The following is a 25667-nucleotide window of genomic DNA, read 5'->3' on the forward strand; positions in this document are numbered from 1 at the left end:
ACCGACACCACGTCTGTTCTTAGACAATCCAGTCGTGTACGCAAACGTCGTTTCATCAGCAGCTCAGCTGTTGTCACTGTTGGGGATTAAATATTCATATTGACAATATTGCTAGAATATATATCAATGTAATCTTGTTTAAAGTGGAATTATGTTTTACTTTACGAATGAGCAAAAGAGCATAGAGCTAGCATTAACATGTGGTCAGGAGAGTTAATTTCAGACAAGAATGTGTAACGCTCTTGGACCGCCACCTGTCGATCATTAATAGCCTATGTTCAGGGCACTGCGCACACGCTGCAAATTCTTTTTCAGCAGGTCAGAGTATTTGACCTCTTGAACAGAAATAAGTATTTGCTGGCCAAGAAAGCCATATAAGGTTTTTTGGATAAGGAACACCCTGCATGCTCTGCAACATCAAAGGAGTTTGGGGCTTTAAAACCAGGAGAAAGTTGCGAGGAGAGAGAGAAGAGTGGACTGGGACAGTGAACTGAAGAGGAGTGAAAACTGAAGACCAGTTGAAACTGATCAACCAACTGGAGATTGTCAACAACTGAACGAGCTTCAGAAGACCTACTGAACGAGCTTCAAAAGACCGACCAAACGAGCTTCAACAAACTCTGGAACAAAGCCTCATTAAAGATCTCGGCTTAGTATACAACAAATTCTCAAAAGTGAATAAAACATTGATTTTGCTAAAACGAGTTTCTGAAGTTTCTGAAGTAGAACAGTAGTTAAAATTATTATTCTACAATTGGTGGCCCGTAGGGACTCAACTGCCCAGGTAAGCTTTTGTTTGTTATCTGTGTAGTCTGATGTTAATCTGTGAAAATAGTTCAGTGTTTGAGTTTTGTGTACGTTTGTTGATGTGTGGAAGGAAAAAACACGAGGCCTTTAACAGGTTTCAGAAATCATGCCAATTTTTTTTCTTCCAAAATTTATGTATACGCATTTTTGAGGGATGGTGCCATGAACTGTCACAAATATCCACTAAAGCTTGGTGTCTTTAGAAAAGGTGCTGTGCTTTCATGAAGGATTTGTTTTAAAATTTCAGAAGTCATGACGATAAAAAAATTTTAAAAAAAATTAATAATCAATTATTTTTTTGTTTTTTCTGTAATTTGAATTTTTTTTCGGTACATTTTACGAGTTTAATGAGACGATTGCAAACAGCCACTAACGAACCCCGGGCGTTAGCCAACAGGTGCTGCATTCGTCTTGTCATGTACAACTGAAATATGGATTTTGTATATTTCTTGCTCATTTCATGAATGTCATGAATTCATGAAATAGAACGTCAATTTTGTAAATATCTTTAAAATGATTTCCAGCAATGGTCTGCATTCAAATCTCTGCTCGTTTTCGTGATTAAATGACTTATAAGTGTGTCGATTTTCCCGTTAAAATAATGGTTGAGATCCTGCTTGGGTTGTGACCACAGACGAGCAGATTGCAGAATGGACACTATTTGATTTATAATCATATTCGCGGTTTTTGTAAAAAGCGATTTTTCAAGCGATTTTTTAAAAGCGATTAAAGCGATTTTATACAGCATCTGTACAGTAAGCCATATAATGGTAAAATCGGCTGGATTCGATTTTCAAACATGCATTTCCAGTGTGGTACCAAAAAGTGAGTTTAGTATTTAGCATTGTTTAGCATTTAGCCAATTTGTCTGCACGAGTCGACAGACAGTCCAAAAATAGGCATTCTTTTCCACACTGACCCTGCCACTGGAATGCGTGCAGGCAGGTTGCCCATGGTAACCGTTTGGTGTTGTGTCCTGGGTCCCGTAAGATTTGCACACACTGACCCTGCCACTGGAATGCGTGCAGGCAGGTTGCCCATGGTAACCGTTTGGTGTTGTGTCCACTTATCTATGGAATCAGAAGCGATTTTTTAAATGTAACCTCTTTACATCCTGATTAGAAAAAATATATATATATTTTTAGGATTTTTATGGCGGCGGCCATCTTGGACCACAGCTAAAAATCCTTCAATCAAGATGAAATTTAATGTGAGCCAATCCCATGCTACTGTGATCCGTAATCTCTAAAAAATAGAACCATCCAATGTACCTTTGATCATTTTATATTTCATCTGTCTTTTAAGATTTTTAAAAGGGAATTTATTGATATAAGATCCTATGACATTTGCCAAGGCAATTAAATGGAGGGAAACCAATGATGAAATATATTGTGATCTGTTTATACATGAATGAATTTACATGTACATGAATTTGTTGACCCCAACCCAATCTTAACCCTAACTTCATTCTACCATTATCCATCCCCTCCAAATCATGTTATATTACTGATTGTATGAGGCATGTAAAGGATTGTTGATCCCATATCCCATTGGATCCCATGTTGATTTAGCATATCACCTCATTATGTGGCTTTATGTGTTTTTGTGTGTGTGGGTATGTGTTCTTCATTCTCATTTTTAAAAAAATTTTTTCCCTCTCCCTAAAGAATATGGCCCCATAGTGTTAAAGTGATGAGTGCCATGGTACGACACAGTTGAAATGGTTAAAAAAAAAATACACAGATGAGTGTAATGGCTCGCACAGAAGTTCGAGAGGGAGACAGTATTTACCATATAATCTCACAGCCTTGTAAGGGAGTCATGAGTGCGGCCAATGATACACAGCTATCTTTAGGTTAAAATACAATGAGTGTCGTATTTCGCATAGTATTAATTCCTCATTCCTCCCTTGGCATTCTGCCACTTCTCCTCCTCCCTTCCCCACCCTTTTCCTCCCCCCTTTCCTTCTCCTTTCCTCCTCTTTTGCTTCTTCTTTTACCTGTTTTCACCTTTCATAGTTCTCATTGTTTTCTCATTTCTCTCATTGTTTCTCATTCTCATTGTTTTCTCTCATTGTTGATGAGATTCATCATTGTCATCATGATTGTCATATGCTGATTATTAATTGATGTTCATTCTCAAATTTTGTACAATTATGGTAAATTTATATTTACAATTTATAATTACAATGATTTACAATGGTCATGATTTTACAATCATGAAAATTGCTATGATTATCAGGCATGTCATCATTGGGTTTTGATGTAAATCGATTGCATGGACTTTAAGGATAGCTTTATAGCCCTGCAGGATTAATGATGTATTACAAGTTACAAAGTTTATTGGAGTGTCGAAATTTCGGTATGATTGGATTCCATTGATAAATATTATGAATTGTCATTCATTGGTACACATTTCAGGAATCTTACACCATTTTAATTGTCAAGAACTTTGAGTGTCTTTCAAAGTGAGACATGGTGGGTGACACATGACATGACATGTGACATCACATGACGTGTGACATGTGACACGTGTGACATGTGCGACATTGCCCAATGAACTGGTTCATATCGGTCGGATCAATTTGGTTGATTGTCTCACAAATGAAGGGTTGAGTTGCCTTCAGTGGTTGTTAAACTTTAATTTGTGATATGATGACCACACAGGATTGAAAAAATATGTCAGATATGATCCAGAGGCGGAACGGTGATTTGTCAACTGACGGCAGATATGGGTCAAACGGTGACCATGGACCGGCGATCATATTTCCCCGTCAGTAGACGGAACTGTTTTGCCAACATTGGGTACAGGCTTAGATATAGGGTTATCAGACTGATAAATGTGAATTTTGCTATTTTGATATTTGAATTTTGATATTATCATTTATGATATTTTATTATGTATTATTATTAGGATTTTATTGATAAATGTTGATGAATTGATTGAAATTGCATATTTGAATTGATTCTGATTCTGACCCGATTGATCTGATTGATTTTGATCTGATTAATTTAATCTGATCTGATTTTATTTAAATTTAATTTAAACAAGTCAATTGATGGATGAATAAAAAGTGCGGTCTCAAGAACGAAGCTTTGAGACATTTGCAAAACATCAATGTGCAGACAACCTGGGACGATGAGCGAGGTTGTGAGTCTAGTGGTTATTTGTTATATTATGTGGTTATTTTTGTTTGACCCCCCCTTAACAGGACTTACTGATCCAGACTCATCTGCAACACTGATCAGTGAGATTGGGGTGTGGGAAAAGCCACAGAACAGGGAGACTCTCTGGCAGTCACTTGAAGTCATCAATTGCAAAGGTGGAGAGACACTTCCTGGACGATTACGGAGTCGAGCTTATAGGACATAAGCTAGGAAATTGACAGGGGGTACAAGTGTAATTTAAAGTGTAGTCTTGGTAGTTATCTGGTACATTGAGTAAATACTGAGTGTTATTCATATACAGCCAGAATGGGGAATGCAGCTTGTAAGAATACACAAGGACAACCAGATATTCCAAAAAAAGGTACTTGTGCATATTATATGTACGACCGATATGGTGAAGAGGCTATTAGTGAGGTTGAAAATTGGTATTTGTGGACAAAGGGACATGATAAGGAGTTTCCAAGAGATGGTACATTTGAGCGAAATCGATTGGAGAGATTAGGACAAGAATTGAAAGCCAGGAAGCAACATAATTTAACAGTAGACTGGCTTGCATTCCATTATTGGGATATGGAATCCAGGAATAGGGCACAGCAAGGACGTATATTGGACCTAGAACTTAAAATAGAAACGATGCAGGATACATTGGAGGACATAAATGCACAACTGCCCTCGAACATAGGAATAAAAGTGACAGTTGTCCCATCTGATTCCCATTTGTCTCCCCAAAAAGGACGGTACAGAGAATTTTTTCGTGTTTCAGGAGAGAACCAGAGATTGCAGTGGCAACTCAGGGATCTGGAGATGCAGCCTAGAAATACAAGTGAACAGGTGGACAAACCAGCCAATGACAGACATCGATGTTACAAGTGTGGAAATATGGGACACTGGAAACGACGTTGTCCATATTCAAATAGGAAGACTAGTTCATAGAAAAAACCAGGATCAAGGGTACCAGTGCTTACTGGTACCTCAGATAACGTTTAGGCTTTCATTGCTGCAGATCCCAAATGACGACAGGCCTCAACAGATCAAATGCCAACAGACCAACATGAATAATTGTTCCTGCTTCTTGTCTCAAAATTTTTTTTCGGAGCAAGAATGAATTTTACTTTTGCTTATTAGCGAATTAATAATTAATTGATTAAATGCCAAAATTGGATTTTTTTGGATTTTTTTGGATTTTTTTGGAACATGAATTAAAAGATCCAGAATTAGAGTTCATTCTGGAAGCCTCATATTTGCCAATTATAGATGGCGTTTTAGGGAGTATTTTGGGTGAAACAATTTTTTACAACAAAACAATTACCAAAGTGTGGAACATTGCTTTGCAAAATTTTTTGGGAACCAAGTGACGAGCATCACATGATCAGCAGGTGGGCATTTTGGACTATTTTTTTGCATGCTGATAGGTCAGTGGTTGACTGACATGTAAATAGATGTATTGTCAAATTGGGATAAATTATTGTGGGACCAAAAAAGGGTAATTTCAATGTGACATTATAGGGGTTTTCTAAAACAAATAAACTTTTTGTCTATTTGTGTATTAGCGTTTCTAAAATTAAAGGATAAATTTTACGAAATTGAAATGCAATTGACACCCATCTTGATCTGTTAATGATGGTTCAAATGCAAACAAATATACATAATGCTTGGGTTTGTGTATGTTTGTGCGTCAATGTTTGTGTTTTTTTTGGTTTTGTGTGTCAATCTTACTAGAATATCCAGAAAATTCGTAAAATAAAATAGGAATATAATTTGATTATGAACATTATCTCTTTTGTCAAGGGCGATGAAATATACAGATTTGATGTGCTAGGTTATGAGCAGCCATTAATTAATGGTAAAATTGTGAGTAATTTTGGGATTCCATTTTTGATAGAATTTATATGAGAATAACAGCTATTTATGGATAGGAGCTTCATAAACAAAATGAGTACAAAATTAGCCAAATTTGGAAGTGGTCTTACATTGACTTTCCAGAGTACTCTGCTCATGGATTTTTACATATATAAACTTGACCTTTATCAGCATATAAATTGTGCTGTATGTATGGATGTGTCTTAGGCATAGACGATATGGGCAGATAGTAAAGAAAGTTTTGTTGAATTGAACTTGTGAGTTTTAAAACGAAATGCATTGTGAATCTTAAAACCAAGGGGCAGACGTGAACGCGCTGTTATGTTTTTTACACTCAGAACACGATGTTACGTGTACCTGCAACATATTTTGTTACTCTGCCACACCTATATTGGCATACTGGTGACAGTAGTATTCACTAAGTTGCATAGAAATGGAGGAACAACTTTTAAGGGAGTATACAACCACGTATTTGGATATTTTCTACAAAAGTAGGGGTTTCAATGAGTGGTAGCTGTACACATGGGATTTATCAAATTAAGTTATGCAGTTTAAACAAAGTTACTGGTAAACAGAAGGGAAATGGATAGTAAATAAATTCTTCAATGCTGGGTAAATTTAATGAGATATTACAAAGACTTATAAGAGCTACTGTTCTTCCTTATAGCAGTGGGAAAAGAGTGAATTAGAACCAAATGAATCTATAAATGAATGTGATAGGGATAATATCCTCAATTTGTGTTACTTATTTGATTGTGGGTAAAGGAATTATTTTATCGTAATGGATTGATAACAGCAGCCTGCAATGTCCTGAGAGTGTGCATCCATGTAATTAGAAATCCCAGATTTGTTTTTACAAACAACATTTGGTAGAGGTCTTATGTCGACGAGCACTTACTTGGTAGATAAAAAAGGTACTGCATGTTGGCAGCCACTTTTGCGGCCATTTAGGCCAAACACATTGAGAGAAAATTGTCGTTCAATACGTAATTTACACATGGCTATTTGTAAAAGGGAAGTTGTTGCGATGGGAAACATTTCTGAAGGTTTATTAAAATGTTATAATATGACATGTGTCAAGGCAAACTATTGGATGGGAAAATTAGATCTGGTTATAGAATGAATTTGCTGACCCTTTGAAGTTAATTCTTTGAAATTGATTGTTTTACTAGTATTTTGAGTTCACATTGGAAATAGTTTGGTAGAGCTTTGTTAAAACCTATGGTTGTGGTATTTTGGAACGAATTCACAGATCATAGGAAGTTGATAACAATAGAAATAAATATGGACCCCGGGAAATAGGGGCATCAGAATAAGGCAAATAATCAGATTTATGTTACATATTAAGGGATTTTTCTTTAGTCACATTTTAAGAAGTTTGTTAGTTTGGTATATAATGTTGAATGTCATTGACATAAATGAGGGCATAACAACTTGTTGTGCACTATGTCCGTTTTACACGATCGATGAACTCATATCACCACAAGTAACACTGTTAAAGAAAAAAAAAAAGCGGGGAGGACTATGCTAATAACACATTAGGCATAGTTTGCTTGTTTGCAAGAATTGTTGGGAATTAGATATTCCTGTTTGTGATTTAAATCATATAATCATTATTAATGCATTTATTTTCTTTGAGTTGAGTTACAACACCTGCATGTGTTTAATTTTTGAATTATATGAACCTGAAAGCAATTGTGGATGCTATTCTTAGTTTTAGTAGTGTAAAACACATGTCTGAGTTGAATATTATTCGTGTGAAGTTGTTATAAAATATAGTGATTTCATGTTACAATGTACCCCATCTGATTCAATCTGTGTGGAGAGCAGATATAAATGTGGCTAAGTAAAGGAAAGACAAGACCACATCCCAAATGGAGTGATAACGACATCTGGGAAGAAGTTTGAAAAAGGAAAATTTGTGAAAATGAAGTTAATCTTGGCATACACCCTCTTTCTCAAAGAATGATGAAGAAATGCTCCTTTGGAAGATGGATGTTTACCTTCACCAAGGGAAAATTATGTGACCATTTGTCTGGGTCACACTGCAACATATGGAAAAGGGCGATCACTTACTTGTGTTCAAATACCTCGAACAGTCATCACATCAGCAATTGCAGGACGACGATATTTTACCTGCAACGTTTACGGGATACGGTGACGTGTGTCATTACTTCACCAACTTCCGGGGAGCCAGCATGGAGCTGCAAGCGAACGACTGCCTTTTCCTTCACAACAGCTGTGCACGATTCTGCTGTGTGCTCCTGGTATGGACCATGGACAACTGAGTACCATGGTCCCAACATCATCATTGCGGATGCATCCGGCATCCCTGCTCCACATCTTGTTGACAAATCAACATCACATCAATACTTGCTCCATGCTCACGATTAGTGAGGAGGCAAGTCAACTACAACTGGATGGAGGCCTTGTTCAAATCTACTATGGCTCACAGCAAGAGTGGCAAGGATGCTGCATGGAGAGCAGGGTCAGTCTTTGACTCTGCCCAGTTATCACAACAGCAGAAAATCCTATGCAAATAGTGAAGGTGTGATGAAGACAACAGGAGAAAATGTTTTATGCTGAAATTCCAAACACAAGTGATCCGCCCCTTTTTTCAAACAAAGAAAGTCAATATTTGATTAAAGGCAAATATTTTGCCAAATGTTGCAGATGCTTTATTATTTTAATGATGAACTGAAATTATTGCGTTTTGGTGAAGGTGAAATGTTTTGTGATCTTTATGCAAATGAGTTGAATTGAATTATCAACATAGAAAGAGTCAATGAACAAGGAAATGTATTGTGATCAAAATTCTTCCAGAATGACGGTGTATGCCTTAGGAAATTGAATTACAAGATTAGTGGTTTGAATATTTAATGTGGTAATGTTTAGATTAATGGTTAATATAAACATAAAAGAAAAAACTGGGGATTGTTGGGGATTAAATATTCATATTGACAATATTGCTAGAATATATATCAATGTAATCTTGTTTAAAGTGGAATTATGTTTTACTTTACGAATGAGCAAAAGAGCATAGAGCTAGCATTAACATGTGGTCAGGAGAGTTAATTTCAGACAAGAATGTGTAACGCTCTTGGACCGCCACCTGTCGATCATTAATAGCCTATGTTCAGGGCACTGCGCACACGCTGCAAATTCTTTTTCAGCAGGTCAGAGTATTTGACCTCTTGAACAGAAATAAGTATTTGCTGGCCAAGAAAGCCATATAAGGTTTTTTGGATAAGGAACACCCTGCATGCTCTGCAACATCAAAGGAGTTTGGGGCTTTAAAACCAGGAGAAAGTTGCGAGGAGAGAGAGAAGAGTGGACTGGGACAGTGAACTGAAGAGGAGTGAAAACTGAAGACCAGTTGAAACTGATCAACCAACTGGAGATTGTCAACAACTGAACGAGCTTCAGAAGACCTACTGAACGAGCTTCAAAAGACCGACCAAACGAGCTTCAACAAACTCTGGAACAAAGACTCATTAAAGATCTCGGCTTAGTATACAACAAATTCTCAAAAGTGAATAAAACATTGATTTTGCTAAAACGAGTTTCTGAAGTTTCTGAAGTAGAACAGTAGTTAAAATTATTATTCTACATCACCCTTGTCGTTGTGTGGGGAGTGATGTGGTGAGCGAAAAGCACACGTGATAGTCTGGTCTGAAGGCTTCCGCCGGGTATCTTACTTAGACCAGACTTGACAAAACTCACAGAGCTTTCAGATAGTCCATTTGAAGCTTGATGGTGTGGGCTCACAAACTTGTGAATTATACCATTCAGGCGGGTGAATTCAGTGAATTCAGAACTTGAGAAACAGGTTCCATTGTCAGTGACTATCAAGCGTGGCAAACCATGAGTGGCAAAGCACTGGCGCAGCCTCTCTATGGTAACGTGTGAGGTTGCTGTATGTGTTACATAGGCGTCGATCCATTTAGTGTGAGCGTCCATAACAACACGGATCATACGGCCTTCGATGGGTCCAGCATAGTCAAGCTGAATCCTCTGCCATGGTTCAGTGGGCCATTCCCAGGGGTGTAATGGTGCCTTAGCAGGGGCGTTTCGACTGCTTTGGCATGGATAACAATGTTTCACACACTGTTCGATGTCAGAGTCGAGGTGAGGCCACCAGACATAGTTCCGTGCCAGCGATTTCATTCTTACAATGCCTGGATGACAATCGTGAAGCTGGTCCAAAATCTTTGTGCGCAAGTTTGGGGGAATGACCACTCGGCATCCCCACAGCAAGCAGCCATTCTCGACACTTAGTTCATTTTGTCTGACCTTGTAAGAATTCAATTCAGGGTCAGCATCGCATAGAAGGCCCCACCCATGCCCAGTAGCACGAATGACCTTGGAAAGAAGTGGGTCACGCCTGGTGTAGGTCCGTATCTGGTTGGCATCAATTGGGTTGTCATTCAAAAAGTCCATCAGAGATATCACGCTGCCAGGTACAGGGGGGTCAAACACTGTGTCCGGAAGTGGTAGGCGACTCATGGCGTCTGCATTTGAAATTGTGGAGCCAGGTCTGTACGTAATATCCTAATCATAAGCCGAGAGTGAAAGTGACCAGCGTATGATCCGAGGTGGTAAGACCTCTGAGGTAGCCTTTGATGGACCAAACAAACTAATCAGTGGCTTGTGGTCCGTGTAAATCGTGAAATGCCGACCGAAAACGTACTGGTGAAACTTCTTAACTCCAAATACAATGCAGAGTCCTTCTTTGTCCAACTGACTGTAGTTCCTCTCAGCAGGAGACAGTGTACGAGATGCAAATGCTATTGGTCTCTCTGTGCGATCTGGCATGATGTGTGACAGAACAGCACCAACCCCGTACTGACTCGCATCACACGACAGGACCATGTCTTTGTATGGGTCGTAGTGAACTAGCACATTTGAAGACCGCAGCATGTCTTTTGACTTCTGGGAGGCTGCTGACTCCCGAATGTCCCATTTCTAGCTGATGCCTTTTTTTAACAGGCAATACAGTGGGCCCAGCATGGTAGCAATGTTTAGGATATACCTGCTGTAGTACTGCAGAATGCCAATGCAAGCCTTGAGTTCAGTAATGTTTGTCGGAGCAGGGGCGTCTTTGATTGCTCTGATCTTCTCTTCTGTGGAATGTAAGCCTTCGGCATCGATACGATGGCCCAAATAGGTCACCGACGGAACCATGAACTCGCACTTGTCTCTCCGCAGGCGTAGTCCAGAGTCGGAAATAATACGTAGCACACATTTGAGGTTGTCCAGATGATGAAGCTCTGAGCGGCCAGTGACTAGGATGTCGTCTTGGTAAACAACAACGTGTGGTTCAGCAGCGAACAGGCTGTCCATACAGCGTTGGTAGATTCCTGGCGCCGATTTGACACCAAAACTCAGGCGGTTGTATCTGTAGAGCCCCTGATGCGTTGATGGTGAGATATTCTTTGGAATCCTCATCCAGAACGATTTGTAGGTAGGCCGATCTCATGTCGAGCTTGGTAAAGGACTGTCCTCCGCCCAGTTTTGCGTATAAGTCATCGATCCTTGGTATGGGATATTTGTCCAAGGTGGAACATTTGTTGATTGACATTTTGTAATCCCCGCAAAGGTGTATCGACCTGTCTGCCTTCACAACAGGAACAACTGGAGCAGCCCAATTTGAGTACTGAACTGACTCAATGATACCTAACTTTTCCAGTCTGGCTAATTCTGCGCTAACTTTTTCTTGCAATGCGAGAGGGACGGGGCATGCTTTGCAGAAAATTGGCTTCACATCTTTCTCAACGTTGAGCTTGGCAGTGAAGCCCTTCAATGTCCCGAGTTCATCCTTGAAGATGTCCGGGTATCTCCCGAGGAGGTGCTGCAGTACAGTTGCTGGCTTGGAAGCCTGTAGTTGGTGGATGTGTTCCCAATTGAGTTTGACAACATCGAGCCAGTTTCGCCCGAGAAGTGTGGGTCCATCCCTAGGGACGACCAAGAGTTGTAATTGGTGAGTGTTGTTTCCATAGGTTACTGTGACATCACATGACCCGCGGGCTTGTATTGACTCACCAGTATACTTGGTGAGTTGGATCGGGGACCAATGGAGGCTGGGTTGTTCACAATTCCCCCACAGGTTACGGAAAGCTGCTTCGCTCATGAGTGAGACGGCAGCACCCGTGTCTATCTCCATTTCCACATTCCGTCCGTCTATATCTACTATAACCAGTATTGGAGTAGACTGTCTGCCAGACTTTGTGTGGAGAAGGTCATACGACTGAACTCTGTGGCTAGGGCTGTCTCCATCAGTCACATCTTCTTGGTTAGGCTCTGAGTCAAGGAGGTGGGTTTTGCATTCCTCTCTCCTTGCCCTCCGTTTTCGAGACAAGCACGCAGAGGCGATATGACCCACCTTGTGGCAGTAGTTGCAAGCAGCATTCTTGAAACGGCATGTAGTGGGAGAATGCTCCCCATTGCAGCGGAAACATTTTCCAGCACCAGCTGCCAAGCAGTTTCCAGGTGTTTTGGCGTCGGATTTTCGGGTCAGATGTTGTCCCACCCGGTTGACAGATGACAGGTCAGCACGAGGCTGGTAAGTGATGGAGCATGCAATGTCTGCAGCATTTTTGTCTGCACACTCCATTGCGATAGCAATGTCCTTTGCACTGGAAAATGTCAGAGTCCGTTCAGCAAGTAGGCGCCGGCGAATTCGATCTTGCTCCACTCCCACTACGAGCAAGTCCCTTAGCATGTCGTCGAATGTAGCACCAAACTGGCAATGCTGGGCAAGGTGTTTCAGGTGAGCTATGAATGCCGAAATGGACTGCGTTGAGGTTTGGCGACACATGTAAAAATTGAATCGACTCACAATGACTGAGGGTGTAGGTTCGCAGTGCTCCTTCATTGCTGCCACAAGCTCGGCGTGTGTTAAATCCATCGTGGTCCTGGGCATGGCGAGATTCTTCAGAATAGTAAACGTCTCGCTGCCGCATACCGACATCAGGATTGCTTTCTTCCTGGCATCATCCTCAATGCCGTTAGCTTGGTAGTAATACTGTAGACGCTCAATGTACGCTTCCCAGCTTCCTTTGCGTGGGTTGAACTCGTCAATCCGGCCGTAGGACATGGTGCTCAAGTAACGTATGCCGTGAAATAACGAGTTGGTAGGCCAACAGCTAACTGCAATAGCTCAGCTTGCTTTGCACGCGCTCACCAGAATCGCATCCTCGTCGCCATGTAATGTATCAGGCTGGGAAGGCAGTTTGAGTGCACCATCAGCTGTTTATTGCGCAGACGGGAAAACCACAAGCGTCCAGCGTAAGCCCAGCTTCCTCTGCCAAGCCGTATGCCCCGCCTCCTTTATATCCGCCTTCCGGTTTAATCCCATGCAATACATAACAGGTGATGAATGCAAAACCATCAAACACACATCACACCAGGAACTTTGGCACAGAAGTGACCATTCGGCCCATCATGCCTGTGCTGCACTTACCCCATTATCATCACCCATCCACACACAAGCTACCTAGTATGTAGGTAGGTACATCCATGTAAGCCAATATTCCTATACCTCTCTATCCACAATGCATCGAGGGCAGCAACAACAAAGTGCTTGTTTTACTGTTTTTACATCTATTTTGTTTTTACATCTATTTTTTTGTAAATCCTGATCATCCTGATCATCATGATGATGATTTGTATTTCATCCAGATCCAGATAGCTATCTAAATCCCATTTTAACCTATTCACGCCCTCCACCACCAATACCTTTCTGGGGATCACCGCCACTACTTTTCCAGGAAGACCATTCCATGCATTAACCACTCTCCGACTGAAACAAGACTGATAGTCTAACAACGGCGTAGCCAGGCATGGATCTGCTGAGTGGAGGATCTGCTGTCCCCCTATCATATGACCAGATCCTCAGCTCTGATCATGCAAAAATTGGGGATTAAGCAATTGGCTCACTTTGTTTGTCTGTTTGCGAGAACATCTGGGTGAGAAGAATTGCGGGGGTGAAGAGGGTGGCTAGAAGGAGAATGGATGAACTGAGGGAGGAGATTGATGTGTGGATGAGCTTGACGGGAAGATTGGTGAAATGCCGGCTCATATGGGCTGGACATTTGGTGCGGATGGGGGAAGAGAGCATGGCAAAGACAGCGGATAGATTGAGGGAGCAAGGTAGAAAAGAGGTAGACTGTGGTTGAGATTCGCGAATTGTGTGAAGAGGTATATCAGTAAGGTGGGGTGGGGGGCGGGGGGATTGGAGAGTGGACAGAGTTGGCCGAGGACAGAGGGAGCGGAGGAGGATCGTGGTCAAGGCAGGGCAGGAGCTTGGTGACATCGGACCTCACCCTTTATAAAGGGAACAGGAGGGGAATAGGAATACGTAACCCAGGTTATTTTTTGGTACACGAGTTATCAAGTGACCACTATATTCGTCATGTGTGTCTGTCTGTTTGTGTGTGTGTGTGTGTGTCTGTCTGTCCGCAGCATAACTACCCGATATCATCCGATCTTGATGAAGCTTGGGTGGGAGGTTGATACCTTGATCTTTTTGTTTCTTTTTTTTTTTTGTATACAGAGTCGAGGCTCGTGAAAGAGCTAACATTTATCAAACAAACAAATCAAACAAACAAGCAAACAAAGTATATAAAAAGGGGAGCGGTCGACAAGATGGGGAGAGAAGGGGAGGAAGCACACAAACACAACATTTGAGAGCAGGGACATCGGGAGATGTTTTTGGAGGGAGAGGGCCTGGGGGGAGGCAGGATAGGTATAAAACGCAAGGACACCAAGGACTTCCAGGAAAGAAGTCAAAAGTCACCTCAAAAAAGTGGATTTGGGGTGAAATTAGCGGGGGTAGAAAAGATCAAGGTTTTGGATTGGGGAAGATCTAGTTGTGTCCTGCCTGGTGTGGGCGTATTGCGCCCATTGTGGGCGGAGCCACGCCCGAAAAAGATGTCTTTTTAGGGGGTAATCAATTTCAAGCTATATCTTCTCCGAGGGGTTTGGTGGAATCTGACAGGGGTTTCGATATTTGGTTCGGCCAATGTCATGTGTCTAGCCCCATGGAGCTCGATTTTTCATTTTTTTTTTTCTCATTTTTTTTTCATTTCATTTTTCACCGAATTTTCGGTATTGTGTAGCTAACTAACCTCATAACTGATTATATATTATTTTCTATCTCATTTGAAGGTCAGTAACCTTAGTTTTGACATTTCCGGGCCTGGCCTGTCCGGGCCTGTTTCGGTTATAGTCCGTCCTTTGTCATTGAATACCGCTCGCTCGTGAACCATCGTCGTCTTTTGTTTTAATTTTTTTCGGGAGCAATCGAGACGGTGGTCTGTTGGCTATACACTGCCCAAATAAAGAGATGAGTCAAATTAATGTTTAGCCCGCTTGGAACAAGGTCACCCATTTGGCGGGTCCTCTGCTAGTTATTATAAACTAGGGCATGCCCGTACTATATATATATCTAAAATTATATCCCCCCCCCTCTATTTACATGAAATGGTTTGGTCCATTCGCAAAGCCAAAGCGAACGGCTTGCGAGTACGGTGACAATCCCCCCCCTCTATTTACATGAAATGGTTTGGTCCAAAGCGAACGGCTTGCGAGTACGGTGACAATCCCCCCCCTCTATTTACATGAAATGGTTTGGTCCAAAGCGAACGGCTTGCGAGTACGGTGACAATCCCCCCCCTCTATTTACATGAAATGGTTTGGTCCAAAGCGAACGGCTTGCGGAGTTTGGTAAAGAAATCGCCATAGCGTGCACAAACGCGCAGGAAAGCGAATGAATCGCAAAGTAGTTTTAATTAGTTGTAAAACATAGTTTAACGCCAACATAGTTTGCCAACGTGAAATAAATGAATACGCTCTCAAATGTGCCGTCCGAGGCAGAGTCTGTTCGCCACGTTCGGCACACGTGATAGCTCGCTGCTCTCTGATTGGTTGAATCGTTTTTTGGACATAGCTCGCTAACTACTTGTCCGATTAATATGAAACCTTGAAAAGGCACATCCTCGGGTCCCCAGCAATATACCTGGCAAGTTTCAAGTATATCGGACCCGTGGTTGTCGAGAAACAGCGGTCACAGACAGACACAGAGATTACTGGCATTATAGATAGATAATCTTCGTGTCTTCATGACAATTTCTGCAAGACCAGTAGTTTCATCATTATATCACTTCATTACTCAATATCACGATGGTTTCTATTCTGTTTACCTCCGACGCCGAAGGTGAACGGAGGTTATGTTTGTCTATCTGTTTTTCTGTGAGCAGGTTATATCAAAACGTTATGGGTGGACTGGACGAAACATTGTCGACACGTTGGGTTTGTGACAAGGACAAATTGATTAGATTTTGGTGACGATGCGGATCCGGATACATTCATTCATTCACCTGGACTTTCGTACGGTGATCTTATGCGATCGAGCAGTGTCCAAGTCAGTTAGTCAGTGAGTCTGTAAACACTTCAGTCATTATTGCTTGAACCAAACACACAATTGTGATGAAATTTGGCCACAAGCTTCATATCTGATGCCTAACGAAGGTGTATTGACCGCATCAAAATCTGCACTCGTTAACGGGTTGAAATCAGGTCTAAACGCTAATAAATCTTGCCCTAACCTTTAGAGGGCGTTGCATTATCAGCACAGCCATGCCCTCAGCCAAAAACATGACCTGCAAACATGTATCTCTGCAATCAGCATTGAGAGGGCTTCCATTCAAACAATAATGTGACCAGATTCTGCGGATGAATTTTTTTTCGATATTTTATGACATCATTGACTGTTGTTCCTAATCCAGGTGAGCTTTAGAGCCTGTGGTCCTACTTTTTTATTTTTAAGGGATTCTTCACCATTGAGAGAGAGAGCCATAAATAATATATAGCACATTTCAAAAAGCTATGGACGGATTAGGACAAAACTTGGTGAACAGGTTGGGTGTGCGACAAGGACAAATTGATTGGATTTTGGTGAAGATCCAGATCCGATAATTACCTCCGCCACCGAAGGTCGATGGAGGTTGTTTTCACCCCTGTCTGTTTGTCTGTGAACAAGATATCTCAAAATGTTATGGACGGATTCGGACGAAACCTTTTGGACAAATCGAGGGTGTGACAAGGAAAAATTGATTCAATTTTGGTGAAGATTCGAATTTGGATCCGGATACAAGAGTGAAAAAATTTTTTAAAGTGATTCTTTGCCGTTTAGAGATATGGGCTATGGCCGAAACCATATAGAGCACGATATCTCAAAAAGTTATGGACGGATTTGGACGAAACTTGGTAGAGAGGTTGGGTGTGTGACAAGGAAGAATTGATTCAATTTTGGTGAAGATTCGTATGTGGATCAGAGAATTTTGAAGTGATTCTTCACCATTGATAGATAGGTCGAAATCTCAAAACGTTGTGGACGGATTTCGGTAAAACTTGGTGGGCATGTTGGGTGTGTGACAAGGAAGAATTGATTAAATTTTAGTCAGATCCGGATCCTGATCCGAATTTTTATACTGTATATTTAAAGTGATTCTTCACCATTGAGAGTTAGGGCCAAAAATGATATATAGCATGATATTTCAAAAAGGTTTGGACGAATTATGACTAAACCTGGTGGACGAGTTGGTTAAGTGATAAGAACAAGTCGATTCGATTTTGGTTCAGGTCCGAATCCAGATCCGACCTATCAGTGGGATACACACTGTAAACGGTTCAGCCTTGCAGAGGTATGCAACATTTAAAATATTTCAAAATGTATTTCAATTCTTTTTTTATACTTATATATATTGTTATGTCGGGGGGTAAAGGAATATCTAGAGCCAGGTAGATCTATATAGGTAGGTATTCGACTGTCACGATAGGGAATCTACCTTGTAATAAGTTCTGTGTTTTTAGGCGGTTTGTCGGGTATGTGTATACCTGTGAACATACAAGGATGTTCGTGTGTTAAGTAGTTGTAGGGATTAAGATAAACCCCTGTGTGTCAGACCTGGTAATCATTCCTTTGTCCCTTATGGCAACGCACACATATAAACACTTAGATAGGTCCTTAGTGCACACATTAATAATTCCCCTTCCCTTACAATGACCTTGGAAGAAGACCGGCAGGAAGCCAGATCGGGGCACCGCAGGATGGCCACCGCCAGCCGCACCACCAGCTGGCCTAGCAACATCGCGTGAGACGAGCTGTAACCACGCCCAGGAGGACTGTGATTGGTTGGCGCAGAAGGCGCGAACCTGGAACCAATCAGCGCGGAAGGCGCGAGGAGGTTCGGCAAACGGCGGGAAGCTACGAGGCCCTGGTTAGTGGCGCGCCAAGACACGTCACAGGCCAGGTTACAAAAGGACGCGCTGCATGACATTTTGTCGCGCTCTCTCTTGGCTCTCTTCGCGCTGGACCCCTTCGTATTGGAGATCTGGCTCTCTTGGCTTCTTCGCTTGTCGTTGTTCGTCTTTGGCTCTTGGCTCTTCGTCTTGAGAGGTCCTGGTGGTCGTTGGTTCGCCATCTGCGTGGTGCTTGGAGCGGTCCTTCTCAGTGCTTACGGAGCTTGGAGTGGTGCTGGGGCCTCGTGTGCGATCGACTCGGAGCTTGGAGCGGTGCGGGCCGCACAGGGCCTGGCGAAGCGTGCGAGCGAGGCGGACGGAGGGTTTCCTCGTGCCGGAGCTTGGAGCCGGACGGGGCCGCGTTGGACGACAGATAGATAAGCTCGCACTACATTACACAAACCCACGACGAACGTGTTATTTTGTTAATTCATTTTCCCCTGTCTCGTATTTGGAAGTCGGTGTGTGGGATCCCAATTTAGGATCATTATTTATTTACCGTCGCGCTCCTTGTTCTCGGGTTCCGTTTAATAAATCATTATTTTTGTACATTTTACCCCGGATTCCCGTTTTGAGTTAATTTCCCTGCCGGATCGGAGCCGTGGTTGGATCACTCTCGGTAAGCGCTTCCGCCTCTTCCTCTACACTTCTTCTTCCCATGGTTGATAGCAAAATCCGTATTTGGTCGTCGCCTCAATTAAAGCCGTTCGGTCTTCCGCGGTCCTTAGTGTTAACGTTGAGGGATTCGCACGACAATATACAGTATATATATATTGTCGCGCAACTCCGATTAACACCAGCGTTGCGGATGCCGATTACGAAGGCTTTAACTCTGAGGCGGAAGCTCAATAGCGGATTCCAAAATCTAATCTAAAACCTAAGCACGCGGAATGGAGGGAAACAGCACAAGTCCCCGCAGCCTTATCTATTGAATGAACCACGAAACTGCGTTCAAGTATTATGTACAAAAAGTAATATAAGGGTTTATTGGGAAAAGGGCAAGGACAGGAAAAAGCACGCGCCGATAATAAATATCCTAATCAGGATCCCGCACACCGACTTCAGAAACAAAACGAGGGATTATGAATACCAAAGAAACACGTCTTTTATGTCAAGTGTACACAGAGCTCGGCCTTATCTTGTCTTTGTCGTCTTGGTGGCTGCCGTCCAACACTGCTCCTTCCGGCCCGATCGCACACCACGAGGTCCCTTGCTCCAAGTCCCACAAGGCCTCGCTCCAAGCGCCACGCATCCCACGCAGGCTAGCGGCTCCACACGAGGTCGAATCGGAACAAAGTCCTGCCGCGTCCTAAACCCAACTGCTCAAAACGGACTCGGGCTCTGCACTCGAACTGCGAACTGCGCACTTCTTGGGCTCTCTGCGCTCAACTCGAACTCCTGATCCAACTGCCAGCAAAGGCATCCGATGCTCACTCAGCTCGTGCTGAACTCAGGATCTCAACTCGGGATCCAACTCTCCGGACTGCCTCTCTCAACTGAACTCAGGATCTCCACTGGACTCGGGTGCACACAAACTCTTGACTGTCGAAAATGGCGTCCGGCCCTCGGTAATATCTCTGGCTGATGACGTCAGCATTGGCACACTCCTCAGCCAATCAGAGCCTCCCCCTGCTCGCCGGCTTGTCCAGGGGCACGCCCACTGCGCCACTGCCACTCCCGTCCCCGACTCCGTGGTCACAGCACGTGCTATGCGAGGTGGGTAGGCCTCTCGGAGGTGTAAATGGTGGCGGCCAATTGTGGCGGTGTTCCAGCCTGATTTCTTCCGAAGTCATGTCAGGGGGGGGGGGAAGGCGTCATTTAGTGTTGTACTAAAGGTCCTAACTCGTGTTTAAGTGGTCTGCAGTGCCATAATGGACAAAGGTTTGACTACCAGGTGAGACATACAAGGGCTATACTCATTATTCCCTACACTAACTAACACACGAATCTCCTGGTAGATTCACAATCATACATCTTAACCCAACAAACGCCTACACATGGACTTATTACAGGAAGTGTTCCCTATCGCGACATCTCGAAGCATGTTACCTACTCAGATCTACTCTGCTCTACATATTGCCCTATCAAATTCGTAACAATATATTTTTATATAAAAAAAATTTTTTTCAAAAGAATCCAAAATGCTACAATATAATGCATTTTGTTTGCAACTTCGACATTCCAAATTCCAACCGTTTATATCTATGATTTCGTTTTTCACTATTGGCTGCATTTTAAAAAATCAAACTGCACGACCTTTGGCTGACCTTTGCCGTTGTCGACACCGGATGCCGGGCTTTGGGCAACAGCCGCGGTCCTCTCGGCGGTTTCTATCCCGCGCGCAATCTCCACCGCCTTCTCCAGTGTCAAGTCTTTCTCCACGTGCAGTTTCGCAATCATGTTTCGGCTTTTCAAGCCACATACCAACCTGTCCCGAAGCGCTTCAGACAGGAAGGTGTTAAAGTCACAAAGTTCAGATAGTTTTCTCAACTTGGCTAAGAATACGTTCACGCTTTCCCGGTCGCCTTGACGACGGTTGTAAAACAAAGCGATAGCGCTCTGCCATCACCGACGGCTTCGGCGTGAGATGGTCTTTCACCAGCTCTGTCAGTTGCTCGAAGGTCTTCGTGGAGAGGTCGTCGGGTTGGGCGATATTTTTCAACATGGAATACACCTCAAGTGAGAATACACCTCAAGTGTATCACAGACGTGGGTTCCTTTTCGGTCCAACTGCGACGGGTCTCGATGGTTTCCAAACGATTTCACGAGCGCTGCGCTAAATAATTAAATAATCCATCACAGAATCCGCGTCCTCCTCTTCACCACTTTTGTTTTGGTAATATTAACACAGGATTATCGATTTGTTCGATATAATTACCTGAGGCCACGCCTCTACGCAGTGACGTTAGCGCTTCCGGAAGTTAAGCTTCCCCCCGATCTTACTGTACATTATTATCGTGATATGGAGTGATGACGCCATCGAATAAATAATATATATGACACTATTACAATTAACAGTAAAAGTGCAGTCTTTGTCGGTTGTGGTAATTTTCATCTTATTCAATATTCGGCGTCACGTTGAGATCGCTCGTGAAGAAGAGGAGCCGACGGTGCAGCGGAGGAAGCGGATCGAGCGGGCTTCAAAAGAGATGTTGTGAGAAAGACGCGGAGTCTGTGGCGATCAGCGATGTCGTTGCAGTTACGTCTACGGCTTTGACATCCCGCGAGGATTAAAGGGAAGCGAATTGTCATTCCGATGGTAATTGTGGTGTTTTTGGGACACTGAAGAGATAACTGCACAAAGCTAGAAGGAGACGGCACGACTTCATACATGCGACAGGAGATGATAAGGTGGGGATTTAAACCAGGACGAAGCTAGAAGGAGACGGCACGACTTCATACATGCGACAGGAGATGATAAGGAGGGGATTTAAACCAGGACGAAGCTAGAACGAGAAGGAGACGGCACGACTTCATACATGAGACGGGAGATGATAACGAGGGGATTTAAACCAGGACGAAGCTAGGAGGAGACGGCACGACTTCATACATGCGACAGGAGATGATAACGAGGGGATTTAAACCAGGACGAAGCTAGAAGGAGACGGCACGACTTCATACATGCGACAGGAGATGATAAGGAGGGGATTTAAACCAGGACGAAGCTAGAAGGAGACGGCACGACTTCATACATGAGACGGGAGATGATAACGAGGGGATTTAAACCAGGACGAAGCTAGAAGGAGCCGGCACGACTTCATACATGAGACAGGAGATGATAACGAGGGGATTTACACCAGGACAAAGCTAGAAGGAGACGGCACGACTTCATACATGAGACAGGAGATGATAACGAGGGGATTTAAACCAGGACGAAGCTAGGAGGAGACGGCACGACTTCATACATACGACAGGAGATGATAACGAGGGGATTTAAACCAGGACGAAGCTAGAAGGAGACGGCACGACTTCATACATGCGACAGGAGATGATAACGAGGGGATTTAAACCAGGACGAAGCTAGAAGTAGAAGGAGACGGCACGACTTAATGCATGCGACAGGAGATGATAAGGAGGGGATTTAAACCAGGACAAAGCTAGAAGGAGACGGCACGACTTCATACATGCAACAGGAGATGATAAGGAGGGGATTTAAACCAGGGCGAAGCTAGAAGGAGACGGCACGACTTCATACATGCAACAGGAGATGATAAGGAGGGGATTTACACCAGGACAAAGCTAGAAGGAGACGGTACGACTTCATACATGCGACAGGAGATGATAACGAGGGGATTTAAACCAGGACGAAGCTAGAAGGAGACGGCACGACTTCATACATGAGACAGGAGATGATAAGGAGGGGATTTAAACCAGGACGAAGCTAGAAGGAGACGGCACGACTTCATACATGAGACAGGAGATGATAACGAGGGGATTTAAACCAGGACGAAGCTAGAAGGAGACGGCACGACTTCATACATGAGACAGGAGATGATAACGAGGGGATTTAAACCAGGACAAAGCTAGAAGGAGACGGCACGACTTCATACATGCGTCAGGAGATGATAACGAGGGGATTTAAACCAGGACAAAGCTAGAAGGAGACGGCACGACTTCATACATGCGACAGGAGATGATAACGAGGGGATTTAAACCAGGATGAAGCCAGAAGGAGACGGCACAACTTCATACATGCGACAGGAGATGATAACGAGGGGATTTAAACCAGGACGAAGCCAGAAGGAGACGGCACGACTTCATACATGCGACAGGAGATGATAAGGATGGGATTTAAACCAGGACGAAGCCAGAAGGAGACGGCACGACTTCATACATGAGACAGGAGATGGTAACGAGGGGATTTAAACCAGGACGAAGCTAGAAGGAGACGGTACGACTTCATACATGCGACAGGAGATTATAACGAGGGGATTTACACCAGGACGAAGCTAGAAGGAGACGGTACGACTTCATACATGAGACAGGAGATGATAACGAGGGGATTTACACCAGGACGAAGCTAGAAGGAGACGGTACGACTTCATACATGAGACAGGAGATGATAACGAGAGTATTTATACCAGGACGAAGCCAGAAGGAGATGGCACGACTTCATACATGCGACAGGAGATGATAGAATAACGAGGGGATTTAAACCAGGAGTAGTTGATGCATGGAATTTTCTGGAAATTGTTGGGCCCTGGGCAAAAGTCATTGATGGGACCCCCCAGTGGGCTTTCCACCACGCACCCCCCTTGCCACTGCATTCCCACACCGCACCCCCTTGCCACTGCATTCCCACACCGCACCCCCTTGCCACTGCATTCCCACACCGCACCTCCTTGCCACTGCATTCCCACCCTGCACCCCCTTGCCACTGCATTCCCACCCCGCACCCCCTTGCCACTGCATTCCCACCCCGCACCCCCTTGCCACTGCATTCCCACCCCGCACCCCCTTGCCACTGCATTCCCACCCCGCACCCACTTGCCACTGCATTCCCACCCCGCACCCACTTGCCACTGCATTCCCACCCCGCACCCCCTTGCCACTGCATTCCCACCCCGCACCCCCTTGCCACTGCATTCCCACCCCGCACCCCCTTGCCACTGCATTCCCACCCCGCACCCCCTTGCCACTGCATTCCCACCCCGCACCCCCTTGCCACTGCATTCCCACCCCGCACCCCCTTGCCACTGCATTCCCACCCCGCACCCCCTTGCCACTGCATTCCCACCCTGCACCCCCTTGCCACTGCATTCCCACCCTGCACCCCCTTGCCACTGCATTCCCACCCCGCACCCACTTGCCACTGCATTCCCACCGCACCCCCTTGCCACTGCATTCCCACCCGCACCCCCTTGCCACTGCATTGCCACCCCGCACCCCCTTGCCCCTGTATTCCCACTCCGCACCCCCTTGCCCCTCACTGCATTCCCACCCCGCACCCCATTGACCCTCCCTGTATTCCCACCCCGCATCCCTTTGCCCCTCCTTGTATTCCCACCCCGCACCCCCTTGCCCCTCCCTGTATTCCCACCCGCACCCCCTTGCCCCTCCCTGTATTTCCCACCCCACACCCCCTTGCCCCTCCCTACATTCCCACCCTGCATCCCCTTGCCCCTCCCTGTATTCCCACCCCGCACCCCATTTACCCTCCCTGTATTCCCACCCCGCACCACCTTGCCCCTCCCTGCATTCCCACCCCGCACCCCCTTGCCCCTCCCTGCATTCTCACCCCGCATCCCCTTGCCCCTCCCTGTATTCCCACCCCGCACCCCCTTGCTCCTCCCTGTATTCCCCTCCCCACACCCCCTTGCCCCTCCCTACATTCCCACCCCGCATCCCCTTGCCCCTCACTGTATTCCCACACCGCACCCCCTTTCCCCTCCCTGTATTCCCACCCCACACCCCCTTGCCCCTCCCTGTATGCCCACACCGCACCCCCTTGCCCCTTCCTGTGTTCCCACACCGCATCCCCTTGCCCCTGTATTCCCACCCCGCACCCCCTTGCCCCTCCCTGTATTCCTACCCCGCACCCCCTGCCCCTCCCTGCATTCCCACCCCGCACACCCTTGCCCCTCCCTGCATTTCCACCCCGCATCCCCTTGCCCCTCCCTGTATTCCCTCCTTCAATCACAACCTCTTTCAATCGCTCCTCTCTGTCTCCCTCACCCTCTCTCTTCCCCCAACCCCCCAAAGAAAATGTGTCCCAAGTTATTTGAGTTTTTAATTCCATAATTATGTTGGCAGGACAGTCTGGAGGTACACACACTATTATTAGTCCCCTACTGGTCTCACAGGAGTGGAATATAGGTTTGCTCTCTGTCTGTCTGTCTGTCTGTCTGTCCGGCCGTCCGTCCCACCCGTGGTTTTTCAGACTTTTTCCCAAAACCTTCAACATATTCAACTGAAAATTGGTACCTGGCTTTATTATGATAAAAGTCACAGAGCAAGTTCGAGTTTCAGGGTGTTTCGTCGATTTTTCAAAATTATGCCCTTTTTGGACTTGGAAAATATCACATCGGTGTGGGACATGTATTGCAAAGCAATTCTCGCTCTTATTATTATTACCCCGCATGAGCTAAGCAAAAAGCGAGGTTAAGCAATAAATTGGTTATATTCACTTTGTCATTACAAAGAAGAAACCTACTGTTTTTATGGAAGTCATAAAGGACACATACAACAGGCATGAATAATCAATGTGACGTGTTAAATTAGGTGGTATAAAAGACGAAGAACTAATGTAACGTGTTAAATGAGGTGGTATAAAAGGCGCTGCATCAACAGCGATAAACTGCCAACGTTTTTTTTTCTTCTTCTACAACCCCTTAAAATGTTAATTTTATTTCAAGTGAATTATATACTTGAACATTGTAGTGTGCAAATCGCCTTTTTGGCACTCTTCAAAACCCTTCTGTTTAGTAGTATTTGGACAAAATATCACAGCATTTTACATCATCTCGACCAATCAAATTTGCTGCTCATAGATCAGACCCATGTCCTTTTTCTCAAGACTGCATGAGGTAA

At 44.3% G+C, this 25667-nt stretch overlaps 2 protein-coding genes and 1 long non-coding RNA gene across 6 annotated transcripts in view; 2 read left to right on the forward strand and 1 right to left on the reverse strand.

Annotated features, from left to right (window-relative positions):
• ENGASE (endo-beta-N-acetylglucosaminidase) overlaps positions 1–21038 on the reverse strand; it is a 96263-nt gene extending 75225 nt beyond the window's left edge. Inside the window, exon 1 of the mRNA XM_068115567.2 lies at positions 20405–21038. Coding sequence (XP_067971668.1) covers positions 20405–20537 — 133 coding nt within the window. The 5' untranslated portion in view covers positions 20538–21038. The remainder of the gene's footprint in view (positions 1–20404) is intronic.
• On the forward strand, positions 749–7778 carry LOC137439393 (uncharacterized). The gene is made up of 3 exons (XR_013623622.1): positions 749–784; positions 4019–4129; positions 7665–7778. It is a non-coding gene; the product is annotated as an uncharacterized LOC137439393 (long non-coding RNA).
• LRRC45 (leucine rich repeat containing 45) overlaps positions 21034–25667 on the forward strand; it is a 110535-nt gene continuing 105901 nt past the window's right edge. For 2 of the 4 annotated variants that reach the window (XM_068115572.2, XM_078779079.1), the window contains exon 1: positions 21036–21396. In XM_068115572.2, the coding sequence (XP_067971673.2) occupies positions 21394–21396 (3 nt within the window). In that variant the 5' untranslated portion in view covers positions 21036–21393. Of the gene's footprint in view, positions 21397–25667 lie in introns of all 4 variants that reach the window. The other 2 variants (XM_068115570.2, XM_068115573.2) reach the window with 2 other exon arrangements.

This window comes from Myxine glutinosa, chromosome 5 (assembly GCF_964187855.1).
Source record: "Myxine glutinosa chromosome 5, kmMyxGlut1.1, whole genome shotgun sequence".
NCBI classification, from domain to species: domain Eukaryota; kingdom Metazoa; phylum Chordata; class Myxini; order Myxiniformes; family Myxinidae; genus Myxine; species Myxine glutinosa.